Below are 13,365 nucleotides of genomic sequence, written 5' to 3' on the forward strand. Positions count from 1 at the left end.
ATATTTTCTCTGTTAAAATACAAAGCAAGGTGAAGTGAAAAATTCTGGTTTCTTTGGAGACTCAGTTGTGTCATGTGATGTTGTTCTGGAAACTGTCTTATGAGAGGATGTTTTCCTGAGAACAGACACATGGTGTTTTTCTAGAAGTTGCCTGGAAAAGGGGCATGTGATGTTTTGCTAGAGTGGACACTTGAGAGAACACATGATGTTTGGAAACAGTATAAATAACCCAGCAGACAGTGGACGGACGGCGCTGTGTGGCATTGGTTTGCCTTGCCCTCTATGATGGTCTTAGTTACTCTTTGCTGATGACACCGTGGCATTGGCTCACCTGGCCTTCTCATCCTCATTTGTCATGACGTCATAGAGAGAAACACACCAAAGAACTTCTCATGATATTCTAGTGTCTTCTTGTCGCTTCCACAGACTCAGGCCCATTGGCAGAACCTTGCAGTTCCTTCTGGATGGAACTGCCATTGCTGATTCATGAAAAGTATTTGTGAGTGGATCCAGGTACCACTGCTGATTCCTGTGAACTAAACTGCTGATATCCTGACAGCGAAGATTAGATTCACTCCAAAGAGCTATTCCTACACAGGTCCGCATCCTCCTTTGTCCTATTAACCTTTCCTTTCCACTACCTCTAGTGGGTGGTGGGCTAGAAGGGAGGTTAAAGCATTTAAGCACCCTTATTAAAGTAGGTTTTGGTAAGGAAATGGAATGATATGTAAACATGGAGCAGAGGCAAGGGTGTGAACTAGAGACATAAATTAGGATTGCTGGCAACAAAGATTGCCAATTACACACACATTTAAAGAGGGGCTAGATAATCTCTCTCCAGCCACAGTCAGCGGTAGGTGCACACACACGACACTAGAGTTCTGAAGAAGATAAAGGTTGAGGTTTTGCAGAGGGAGACCAGGACAATTGGTCTGTGTGTTCATGCAAGCGAACTGTGAACAGGCAAGATGTAAACTCTACACAGTTAAGCAAACAATGGTCATTAGTGATCACTGCCAGGTCAAGTACGCTGTACATGGTCACAAAACCAGGATTCAGCTGACTGTGGTGGCCCATGCCTAGGATCTCGGAGTGTCTACAGCCAGCCTGGCCTACACTGCAAATTCAGGGCCAGCCTGGGATTTATAGTGAGGACTATCTCTAAAGTGGGAAGGGAATTAAGGAGAAGAAGCTCTGTCTTTTCTTCAGAGATCTACCAATAGTTTATGGGTTTCCAAACTTTTCTGTCCCTAAGAACAGTCTCTGGAATCTTAAAATTCAACGTGTCAATCCATGTCGGTCAAATCTGAATGTTGGGAAGTGGGGGCCAAGCATTAGATCTTTTTTTATTTTTAATCTCCAAATAACTTCAATAAACATGAAAAACTTTGGATCACTGTGATAATTACCTTCTTTGCAGAGAATGGAATCTGAAGGTCTATGTTAAAATCCCTACATGTAAGCATTCAGTGTGTGTTACATTATCACTGCACATGCTGCTGTAGACCCAATATGTAACACAAGAATAATGCAGGTCGTTGTTGTACACACAGTAACCTATGATTTTGGGAAGAGTGCTCAAATTCGTCTTAAATGTTTATTTAAGGTAAAAGGTGCTTTGAATAGTGTAGGTTTTTTTTTCTTTTTTCTTTTGGTTTTTCGAGACAGGGTTTCTCTGTGTAGCCCTGGCTGTCCTGGAACTCACTTTGTAGACCAGGCTGGCTCAAACTCAGGAATCCACCTGCCTCTGCCTCTCAAGTGCTGGGATTAAAGGCATGCGCCACCACTGCCTGGCTGAATCATGTAGTATTAATCTTAGACATGTCGCTTATTGCCTATAGTCATGTCTGGCAAATTGTAAATGCATGTAAATCTCTGTCTAGTGAATAAGTGATATTTTCATACATATAGTCTAGAATAGATTATTTTAAATATAAATACTCCTTTTTAGCATTCAAAATGATTGAAACATCCCACCTCAAAAAGCATTCTATTATAATAACCAAATACAAAAATAATAAAATGTACAGAAAGTGAACTTTACTTATTTTATGTATGTGAGTATAGCGTCACTGACTTCAGACACATCAGAAGAAGGCATTGGATCCCATTACAGATGGCTGTGAGCCACCATGTGGTTCCTGGGAATTGAACTCAGGACCTCTGGAAGAGCAGTCAGTGCTCTTAACCATTGAGCCATCTCTCCAGGCCCCAGAAAGCGAATTTTAAAAGGACTCCCTCAATCCTTTCATATACTCTGTCCCAGATCATATCAGTTCCCGTTTTATAGGCTTTCTTACCTTCTGGGATGGCACAACACACATAATAAGAACTGTAATGCCTTTCTTATCAATGTCTAAGAGTGCTCCCCCTGCTGGCTATAATTGATAATGACAGCATCTGATAGCAAAGATGGAGGAGTCCCGGGGCTGTCCTGAACCAGCTGAGGGTGTCAACACTCTTATCCTCAGGCCTCACTGTGTTCAAGCGAAGTTTCTGGGTAAAGAGAAATCACACTGAATTCTCCTTTACTGAAACAGTTCTCCTAAAACTCTGATCCTTTTTAAATGAGGTCGCAAGAAAAAGATACATCACTTGTCTCAAATCCACAGGAACATCTCAGAAACTGCAAGTTCAAAAGGTGTTATGGCAGCATGTTCAAACATTATGTGTGTTCTCAGTATACCTTGGGATAAATCATGAAAAGTGGAAACACCATTCTTAGCTATAAGATGCTCAGACATTTTATTTCTTGAAGAAAAGAAACTGATGTTAAAATATAAAAGATTAGACAGACAGGCTTAGACATAGCTTCTTTTTATACCTCAAAAATAACACAAATGTTAGCTTCTTTTTATAACCAAACAAATGGACTTACATGCATGTACACATGTGCACACACACACACTCACACACACACATGTGCATACACACACGCACTCACACACATGTGCACACACATACACACACGGAGAACATTGGGTTACTGTGGAAGATGGGGAAAGAGTGCAACTGATTCCCGGGAAGGGGGCAGGGGGAAATCACACTAAAAATATAGTAAAGGGAATTTTAAAAATCATAGCCTTCCATCCAGATCACCTTCAGTGACGCTCACAGTTAACCCTGCCAGTGAGCCCACAGTTACCATGAACAGATGGGCAGAGATTACCAGTACAACTGAGAAAAGACTAAACATGACAGCCCCTCTTTGAAACTTTCTTCCCTGCTGTATGATTGGTGTCCTGGTTAGTTCTGTTTTGTTTGTTAACTTGATACAAGGTAGCATTATCTGGGAAGAAAATCCTCAGTCAAGAGAGCGAGTCTATCAGATTGCTGGCAGGCAAGTCTGTAAAGGTTTTTTCTTGATTAATGATCAATGTGGGAAGACCCAGTTCACTGTGAGTGGTACCACGGCTGGGCAAGCTGTAGAAGAAAGCAGCCTGGTTCAGGAATAGTGATGTACGCTTTAAATCCACCCTTTGGGAAGCAGAGGCGGGTGGATCTCTTTGACTTAAGAGGCCACTCTTGTCTACATGGTGAGTTTCAGAACAACAAGAGCTGCACAGTGAAAGATCTTAACCTAGTCCTGAACAAAGAAACAAACTAACAAGAAACGAGCTGAACAAGCTGTGGGGGAGCAAGCCAGTAAGCAGCATTCATCCAATGGCCTCTGCGTAGGCTCCTACATTGAGTTCCTGCCCTAAATTCCCTTTGCGGTGGTCTATAAGCTGGAACATGAAAGAAACCCTTTCCTCCCCACACTGCTTTTGGCCAGGGTGTTTATGGAAAGGCAGGGATAGACTCGTGAACACTGTCCTCATTTCTACTCGGGCGTGCTGGACTATACTTCTAGACAGAATGTCCAGGAGGCTGGGCTATTTCATGTCTGAACTACTTCATTCTGCAAGGCACTAATAAAACCCTGGCTCTTCCCTCCATGCCCAAAGAAATATTCACTAACTGCAATGTACATTCACTTACTGCTAAGAGCTAACTGAGTGACAATATGGAGCTAGGAATCAAAAAAAAAAAAAAAAAAAAAAAAAACAGGCTCTGCCAGCCTAGCTGGTCATTCAGGAACTAGTCTGACACACATTGCAAACGTTGTTTTGTTTTGTTTTGTTTTGTTTTTTAACTTTTCCCTCGGATTCCCGAAGAGACTGCATGTGAATTCTCCCAGGAACCCAACAGCAAAGCAGCCTCTTCTGAGAGCTTTACCTCAGCTAGAAACCTTACCCCTCCTTTCACAATCAGGCCTGTCCTTGCTACTCAATATTTCAGAACCGCAATGTGGCTTGGGATTATAGCCAAAAGAAGGAGTATAAACAGAAGCAAATTCATGCTTTCATAGGAGAGAGTTTTCACCCAGAGAAGAGCATCCAGGAGCTTCTAAGAGACGCGCAGTGTCTGTTACTCAGACTTGATAAGCAAATATCTGTACATGTAGACCTTTGTTATTCCTTAAAATAAAAACAGGGCCTTAAACACACCTCTGAATAGTGCCACACCGTATAGTGTGGTAGAACGTATTTTAAGGAGTACGTGAATTCTTCGGTGAAATTGCTCTGGCCTTCTGACATACTACAGGAGCAGTGTGTACGACTGAATGAGTAAGTAGTGCCTACTGAGCTCTACCTTTAAAACAACTCGCAAAATATTCTTGGTAATTTTACGCCTATAAATGTGAAGTATGTGACGAAACTAGGATACAAAACTGTTATGCAATGTGATGTCTTAAGAAAAACTACATGTGGGTTTATGTCAGGATAACAGAATACTCATGAAATAATAGGCTGTTAGGCTGGGGTCACAGCTCGGCTCGTTCAAGCCTCAGCGCTATGCAAATAACATGAAATAAAGCAATGTTTCCAGAATCTAATATGTCTTCGTGAGTTTGGGGTTAAAGAACAAGAAGGAATATATATATATATATATATATATATATATATATATATATATATATATATTGAAAAAGCACCAGCCTTAAATATACTGCTGGCTACATGGTTCACTGTGTCTCTTGTGCAGAAATGTCACTGAGGGGCTCGGAGAGTAGCTCGGCTGATAGAGTGTTTGTTGATCAGGAGCCTAGAAACAGGAGACTTCAGCATTCTGTCTAAGCTCTGCCCCACAGTTACCTGGCAACAGCCAGGTGTGCCTGACTCACTATAAAAAGGGGCTGCTTGCCCACTCCCCTCCTCTCTCTCTCCTCTCTCTTCCTCTCTCTCCTCTCTTAACTAAAACAGCTGACCATTTTATTTTCACATTTCACAATATAAGTGAAAACTTCCCCTTTTTGTATCACTTCTCCCTCCAAAAGAATTCTCTCTGTTAGGGAGGAAGTTCCTTGCCATGCATCTAGTAAACATTCAGGCTCAGCACCAAGATCTCCTGGTGAAACAGAACAAGAAATACAAAACGATAAAGAGTGCTTCTGCTCTTCTGTCTGGGGGAGTCCTGCCGGGTGGGCAGCATCACAGTGCGGGAGGTCTCATCATTGGAGGCCTGGGCATCATGGTCATGTGCCCTCTCATGGGTGGTCTCATCCCAAGAGCTGGTCCCAAAGGCATCATCCCAGGAGGAGGGGGGCCCATCATTGGCATCATGGGAGGGTCTCCCACGTGGGGTGCGGCATCATGCCAGGCCGAGGAGGACCCAGGAAACTGGGGGGAGGTAGGATCATGGCCCCTGCAAGCAGAGGAGCAGAGAACGGAGCCGGAGGGATCTTTCCTTGTTGAAATACAGCTGTTTTGTCAATCAGGCTCTGGGCCTGTTCTTCCATCTATTTCTGGTAATAGTCTTTCACATTCTCTTTGTGTTTCCGACTACTGCAGTGTGTCTTCCTCACAGATCGAGAATCGGAGAATTGTGGGTAAGATATGGATCACAGTAGTCACAATAAAACTTAGGCATGATGTTCACAGGCTGTTGGCTACCTGGGTTCCCCTTCCTCTCTCTCTCTCGCTCGCTCTCTCTCTCTCTCTCTCTCTCTCTCTTGTTCTTACTCTCTCCTCTTGCTCCTGCTCCCCCCTCTCTCCCCATTCCCCTCCCCCCTCTCTCCACATGTTCATAGCCTGCCTCCTCTCTCTCTCTCTCTCTCTCTCTCTCTCTCTCTCTCTCTCTCTCTCTGTCTTTCTCTGTTTCTACTCCCTTCCCCATGCCCTGAATAAACTCTATTCTATACTATACCTGTGGCTGGTACCTCATGGGGAGGGATGCCTCAGCATGGGCCTGCAGAGGCACCCCCTTCCCCCACACCTTACCGCACCTCCACCAAACATATCCCTTCTTATCTTTTTATAAGACACAACAGTGTTGGCCTAGCCACTCATGACACCCCAGGTATGCTCAGCAACCCCCACATAACCTGTGTAAGGTGGTACATGCCTGCAATCCCAGCACTTGGGAGGTAGAGATGGGGGGTCCAAAGTTCAAGATCATGCAGAGAAGTCAAGCTGGAAGTGACCTGGATGCTTCCTTCCTGCTGGCCAACCAGCTTTCATAATCCAGAAGGTGCTATATAAGCTGCTGGGGCCAGTGGGTGGGATGCAGTGGGTATCAGACTGTTCGTTAAGGAAAAAGAACACCTCACATAAAATATTATCAGCACAGCCTATAATATCATGCAAAGGTGCCAAACTATATCAGTGACCAGCAAAATGAAACCCACACAGTCTTAACTAGTTGTGGATGCTGCATGCTACACCATCAAACTGCCAAGTAAAATTATGTACACTCCACAGGAGGAAACCCATGCATGGTACTGTAAATCTGGCCAAAAGCCCATGTTAGTGAGTTCACAGACCCTAAGGGGGGCAAGCTACTACTGTTGTTTTCCTAAACTGGCATCTCATGCCCTCAAATTGTCTTCTAAATACTTAAATTTATACCCATAAATAATTGTGTTGCCGTCAGAGTCAGAGAAGCCTCATTTCAAAGTGGAAAGCAGTTACAACTAGTTATAACTAGTCAAAGTGATGAGAAGAAATAACTGTTGAATATTCGTCCCTAAATGTCACCATTAGCCCTGCCAAGGCGTGGGGAAAAACATGAAAGAAGAGACCAAAAGCCATTAAGGGCTGATGATGAGAAGGATTTATGTAAAAAGCCATTGTCTAAACACTGGAGGCATGAACTTGACAGCTGTAGTCACCTGCACAGGACTGGGTCCTTCGACATTTTGTCCTGGTTGGCGGAGGAAGATACAGCACGCGGCCCCCGTTCCTCAGCTGAAGAGCTACTAGCACATGATGCTGTGGAAGGAGGAATCCCTGGGCTTTGATCACGTCTGTCAATATACTTAGGCATTTAAATCCATTTTAGATGTGCTTCTCTAAGCTGTTACTAAAAGAAAACTGTTCACTATTACAATGTTGTGACAAAACAAAATGATAGACCGTGATATCGTGAGATGGCTCTGAGAATGAAAATGTCCAATGAGATGGCGCTGAGAATAAAGACGTCCAATGAGATGTCTCTGAGGATGAAGGTGACCAATGAGATAGCTCTGAGGATGAAGATATCCAATGAGATAGCTCTGAGAATGAAGATATCCAATGAGATAGCTCTGAGGATAAAGACATCCAATGAGATGGCTCTGAGGATAAAGACATCCAATGAGATGGCTCTGAGGATGAAGCTTGATCAACTGAGTTCAGTCCCCTGGTCCCACACAGTACAGACAGAGTACCAACTCCCACCAACTGGCCTCTGACTTTCACATGTGCACACATGCACACAACATACACACACCTATTTACAGGAGTATAAGTACACACCTGTACACATGCACATACATACATATACACATAAAGAACTCTCACCTTTTGACAAGATTCCTGGCCCTTGCAAACATTTCTAAGAAACCGTAATATAGGATGTTAGAGTGGATGCTTTACTAAACTAAGGTTGCCAGTTGTCTAGGAACCCTGTGTGTATCGGCCAGGCTTCCGTGTGGCTGCACACACGCATATTCTGCTCGTGTTTTCTCTTATCACACCTTTAAAGTCACAGCCATGTTTTATTACTTGATTTGCAATAGGATTTCACTAGCTCAACCCGCCTGGCATTGACCACACCAAAGCAGAAGACTGTTAAGCCATGTAGCACTAATCAAGTGGCTTCTGCTTTCAGGAGAAGGGGGTTAAGCAAAACAGATAAAAAAAAAAAAAAAAAACTCTACGGCCCATTCTTAGATGAATATAGGAGGAAATATCTTCTTCTATCAGACATATACTAATCCGGAATCACTTTTTTCCATGTTTTGTTTGCTTGTTCAGAGTTTGAGGAAAACTTCGTGTGGTTATTCTGAGTCGGGGTCTCACCTGGGTAACATGGTCTCACCTCGAACTTGTTGTTTCTCCTGGCCCAACGTCCCTTTAATTCCTTTCATTGTCTGAGCCTTTAAGTGGGTTTTCCTACACGCCAAACTACGTTCGTTCGTACAACACAATCATTTAGCCAAGATAAACACTTCCTTCCTGTGCAGACTGTGCTAAAGCGGCATTTGCAACAAACCGGGAATCATTTTGTTTTCTGCACATTACAAAACTCAGCAATACTCCAACTCTAGTCGCAGAAATAGAGGGGAAAACCAGAGCACTTGTGATTTACAGTGGAAAATGTAGACTTTTGAGACCCCTGTCTTTTGGTTCTTTCTCAATCCCTCAGCAAGGTGATGTTTGGCCAGTCAGTTAAACTTCCTGAATCCCAACACAATGTGACAACACGAGGAGCTGTCAGATAGGAAGGCAAAACTTGGGCATAAGGCGTGCGCTCAATAAATGATCACAGCTGCCGCTGCTATTTTTTAATTAGTATTAAAATGGTTATTAAAAATAGATCTTCTTAGGTGATATGGAAGGAAAAATACATTCTTCTATAAGACAATGGTTGATCCTGCTCCTTTTGCTTGCAGAAGGTTACAGGATTTTGGAGATTAAAGTCTGGCAGTGTAGCCCAGGCTGACCTCAAGATCTTGATCTTCCTACTTCAGGCTAGTGAGAGCTAAGAGGAGAGGCAGGTACCACCATGCTAAACAGATCACGCTTGTCTTATTCCCAGCTCAGCTGTACAGTGAAGAGATGCTGTCTGTGGCCATTTGAAGAAGAATGGCCCTCAAGGTCTCATATATTTAAATGTTTGGTTCTCCATGGGGGAATTGTTGAAGAAGGATTAGGAGGTGTGGCCTTGTTGGAGGAGGTGTGTCACTGAGAGTGGACTATGAGGTTTCAAAAGCCCATGTCAGGCACAGTCTGTCTGTCTGTCTGTCTCTGCCTTCTCTGTCTGTCTGTCTGTCTGTCTGTCTGTCTCTATCTCTGCCTGTCTGTCTCTGCCTTGTCTGTCTGTCTGTCTGTCTCTATCTCTGCCTGTCGGTCTCTGCCTTGTCTGTCTGTCTGTCTGTCTGTCTCTATCTCTGCCTGTCTCTCTCTGTCTCTATTATCTCTGCCTGTCTGTCTCTATCTCTGTCTGACTCTGTCTACCTCTCTCTCCCCCTTCCTCCCTCTCTCTCTCTTTCTCTCTCTCCACCCGCCCCCATCTCTTTCTCTTCCTTCCTCTCTGCCTCCTGCTTGTGGCTCAGAAGTAAGCTCTCAGCCACTGCTCCAACACCATGCCTGCCTGCTATCAGTCCTCCCTCACTGTGATGGTCAAGGACCAATCTTCTGAATCTGTAAGCAAGCCCCCAATGAAATGCTTTCTTTCATAAGATGCCTTGGTCATGGCGTCCCCTCACAGCAATGGGAGAGTAATTAAGACACTGCCATAAGACTTTCATAAGGCACTATAAAGTATAAGCAGTTGTTTGTTTTCACCTGGGTTCTGAGGACTCAAACACGTCAGGTCCTCTCACAAGCACTCTTACCCACCAGGCCTTCTTCCCAACCCTAACTTCGGCATTTTATAAAACAAGTCAATACACTGTATATGAATATGTCATTGTCAAACACTACTAAAATGAGACCAGTGTTCTGTGTGGCAGGGAATCTCCATTCTTAGACATCGACATGAGTCTACTATTGACTTTGTCAGAAAGAGTGTGAGGTACTGCAAGTAGGCAATTGTCCTGTCTGTAACTCTAAAGTATTGCTACCACCAAGGAAGGAATTAAACTTGTTGGGATAGGCTCAGGACAGTTCCATATTCTCTAGAATAAAAACCTGGCTAAAATTAAAGAAATACATTTAAAATACAGGGGAGAACGCTTTCAGAGATTCACATACTGAGTTGGGTGCTAAGGGCACATTTGTCTAAAAGACACAAGTGCCAATCTTTCTGTCAATCAAAGGCATCTAAAGTCTAACATGAATCAGTCTCCAGTAGATAGAGTCCACCAAGCCCCGCCTCCTCACCTGCTCCACCTTCCCCATGTCTTCCTATACATCAAAACTCCATGCTTTTAACTTCATGTAGAAAAGCTAATAACTAAGCAGACTAAAAGCAAAATTGAAAGAAAAAATCAAAGCCAGTCTTTTATATTAGAAGGGGGAAATAATTTTTACTTAACACATTTGAATCGGTCAGAATCCATGAAAAGTTATCACGTATGACTTATGCCAACATGCAGGCATGTCCATGAACACACAGACAGACACACAGACACACACACATACACACACACATGCCCTTCCTTCGTCCCTTCTCTAGCTCTTTATATAAGTGCCCGACTAGAGGAAAGCTGGTCTACTCGACTGTATTTCACTTGGTGCGAACCACCATCATCCCACTGTGATCGCTAAACATCGTTTGGCTTTCGATGCATTATATCTCAAGACCACAGGTAAGTTGAGGCTAGCAAATGGCAGCATATTGGAAAGGGATAATTAGGGAATTTTAAGCTGCTAATGTTATTATTTAAAACTAATCAAGCCCTGGACATTGTTTCATGAAAATAGGCACATCTTAACAAACTTTGATCTGTTACTTTACATATAAAATGTGACAGAGGAAAGTAATAAGAAAAAGCAACTCTGGCATGCACCCAAGACACTGCCCCAGGCATTTTCTCAGAAGGACACTCACACCTGTGTTTGCCATACCTGAACCCCGCTTTGCCATGCTGCATGTTAACAAAAAGGATGCAAAACAAAAACAGGGACATGTTAGCAGAATAAAGCATAATGCAACTGTATGGAGAATTATAAAATTAATTCACAAGATTTAGTATCTGATTATTAAGATGGATCAGTAACTGAACAATTTTTTTTTAATTCGATTAACCAAGCTAGGCAGCTCTCAGCAAAAGTGGGTAATGCAAGACAAGGATTTCATTTGTTCAGATACTTTGCCCTTCTTGGGTTTCAGAACAGGCTGTAAGTGCTCTCATTGGTTAGGCCAACTGTTTAATCCTTAGAGAACAGAGCTCAAAGGAACAAGGACACTACTTTAAGTTACATCCATTTGAAGCTTGTTAAAAAGCCATTTAGTGACACACAAAAAATAACCACTGCCAGAGTGAAATGTGACCTCGACTCATGAATAATAAAGCCAGGGATTAACATTAGGCAACAAGCATTCATTTTAGATTTAAAAATGAAAGGTTGTGCTGTTTGGTTGGTCCTGGACTTTTCAAAGCAGTGCCTGTGGCAGGTTCACTGCGGGACAAAGTAGCAAGGGATGACAAACACCCAGTACCCCTGGACTTACTTCTCTTCTGTGACACAGCCTGCAGGCAGGCTGTCACAATGTCGCAGTTCTTCTGAACTTTATGCAGAAGTCTGTCTTTCTGCTTCAGCTGCCGGAGTAACTTTGCCGACTGAATGCCAATCCTGTACTTTAACTCTCGAAGAATGGTCTTCAGCTCACTGGGATCTATCGGGAAAGAAAGAATAAATCCCTTGAGAGGGATATAAATCCCTAGTGTGCAACTAGTGTAAAGGCACAGGTCTAGAAAATGCATTTAAATCCACTAGCTTTTCATACCAGATAACATGTACATGATTCAGCTAAGACATTCTAGAATAATGAGCCACCCATTCATCTCCCACTTTGCTCAAAGTTGAATTCTTTAAGACAAATGTTATCATCAGTGCTACAATATAACAAGAAACCAAAGGACTTATACTTTTACTGTTACCAGACCCAAGTATACATTTTTCTTTCTTTCTCTCTTTTTTTAAAATGTAGGACTTTTTTTTTTAACTTCATTTATTTTATGTATGTGAGTACAAGATTTTCAGAAACACCAGAAGAGGGCATCAGATGCCATTACAGATGGTTGTGAGCTACCATGTTGTTGCTGGGAATTGAACTCAGGACCTCTGGAAGAGCCTATAATGCCACCTACTCAAGATGAAGGCAGGGGGATCACAAGTTCAAAGCCAGTTGTACAACTAAGATACTGTCTCAAGGCCTTAAGTGCTGTGGAGACAGTAAGGTATTTACCATGCAAGTTTGCCATCACCAGCATCACATAGAAAATGCCATCATGGCGGCACACTGGCCTCTGGCTTCTACAGACACACATGCACACACGTACACACACACATAAACAGGCAAAAAATAAATAAAAAGTAAGAGAGAGCTCAGTGGTAGAGGCATTGTCTAACATGTGCAGGGTCCTGCTTGTTCAAACACCAAGACCTCAAAAATAAGAAACAGCTAAAAACCCGTCAATTGTAAATAACACCCAGCACATTTGGTAATGAAGATGAATGCAGCTATGCTGATTTTGTTTTAAATGTGTGGTCTTCAAATAGCCTGGATAGTACATTTGATTTAGGACCTCAATAGTTTTCATACACGGCAGAAAATGTATTTCCTCTAAAAGGGTCAAATAATTCTACATTCTCGGGCTGGAGAGGTGAATCAGAGGCTCAGAGCCCTGGCTGGTTCTTCTAAAGGACTGGGTTCAACTCTAGCACACACGATGACTAACAACTTTCTGAAACTCCAGTTCCAGGGGATCCTACCCATCTTCTGACCTTGCCAGGCCCTGTACACATATGGCACGCAGACATGTATGCAAAAACACCCAAACACATAAAATATTTTTATTAAACTTGAAAGAACTAAGAACCTAACTAATAAAAATAATGAAGTCTACATTCTTAAAACTAACGCTTCTAACAGTAGGATGTGTGTGAAAAGCCTAACTTATTTTTGCTGTTCCTTAAAGTACCCACAACTCTGTATTTCTCATTATATACTACTTAAGGGGATGTATTCTGACTCCCATGTAGAAATGTCTTCCACAGTAGTATCAACAGGTAAATAAACATCCCACACCAGAACCCTGCTTCTCAGTAGGTAACAGCGGAAATGGTCAGTTGGAAAACTGACTAATTTCCTCTTGAAGGAATTTTACCCTTCTATGATAAATGGGCTTGTCCTAATGAAAGTATTCTCTAACACTCACAGAGTACATAA

General features: G+C 42.7%; 1 protein-coding gene across 2 annotated transcripts in view; it reads right to left on the bottom strand.

The window, feature by feature from the left end:
* The window catches only part of Tbc1d30 (TBC1 domain family member 30), an 80,649-nt gene that overhangs the window by 64,951 nt on the left and 2,333 nt on the right, over nt 1-13,365 (bottom strand). For both annotated transcript variants that reach the window (XM_076920350.1, XM_076920351.1), the window contains exon 2: nt 11,644-11,808. In XM_076920350.1, the coding sequence (XP_076776465.1) occupies nt 11,644-11,808 (165 nt within the window). The remainder of the gene's footprint in view (nt 1-11,643; nt 11,809-13,365) is intronic.

The sequence above is a fragment of the Arvicanthis niloticus genome, chromosome 22 (assembly GCF_011762505.2).
Source record: "Arvicanthis niloticus isolate mArvNil1 chromosome 22, mArvNil1.pat.X, whole genome shotgun sequence".
NCBI lineage: Eukaryota > Metazoa > Chordata > Mammalia > Rodentia > Muridae > Arvicanthis > Arvicanthis niloticus.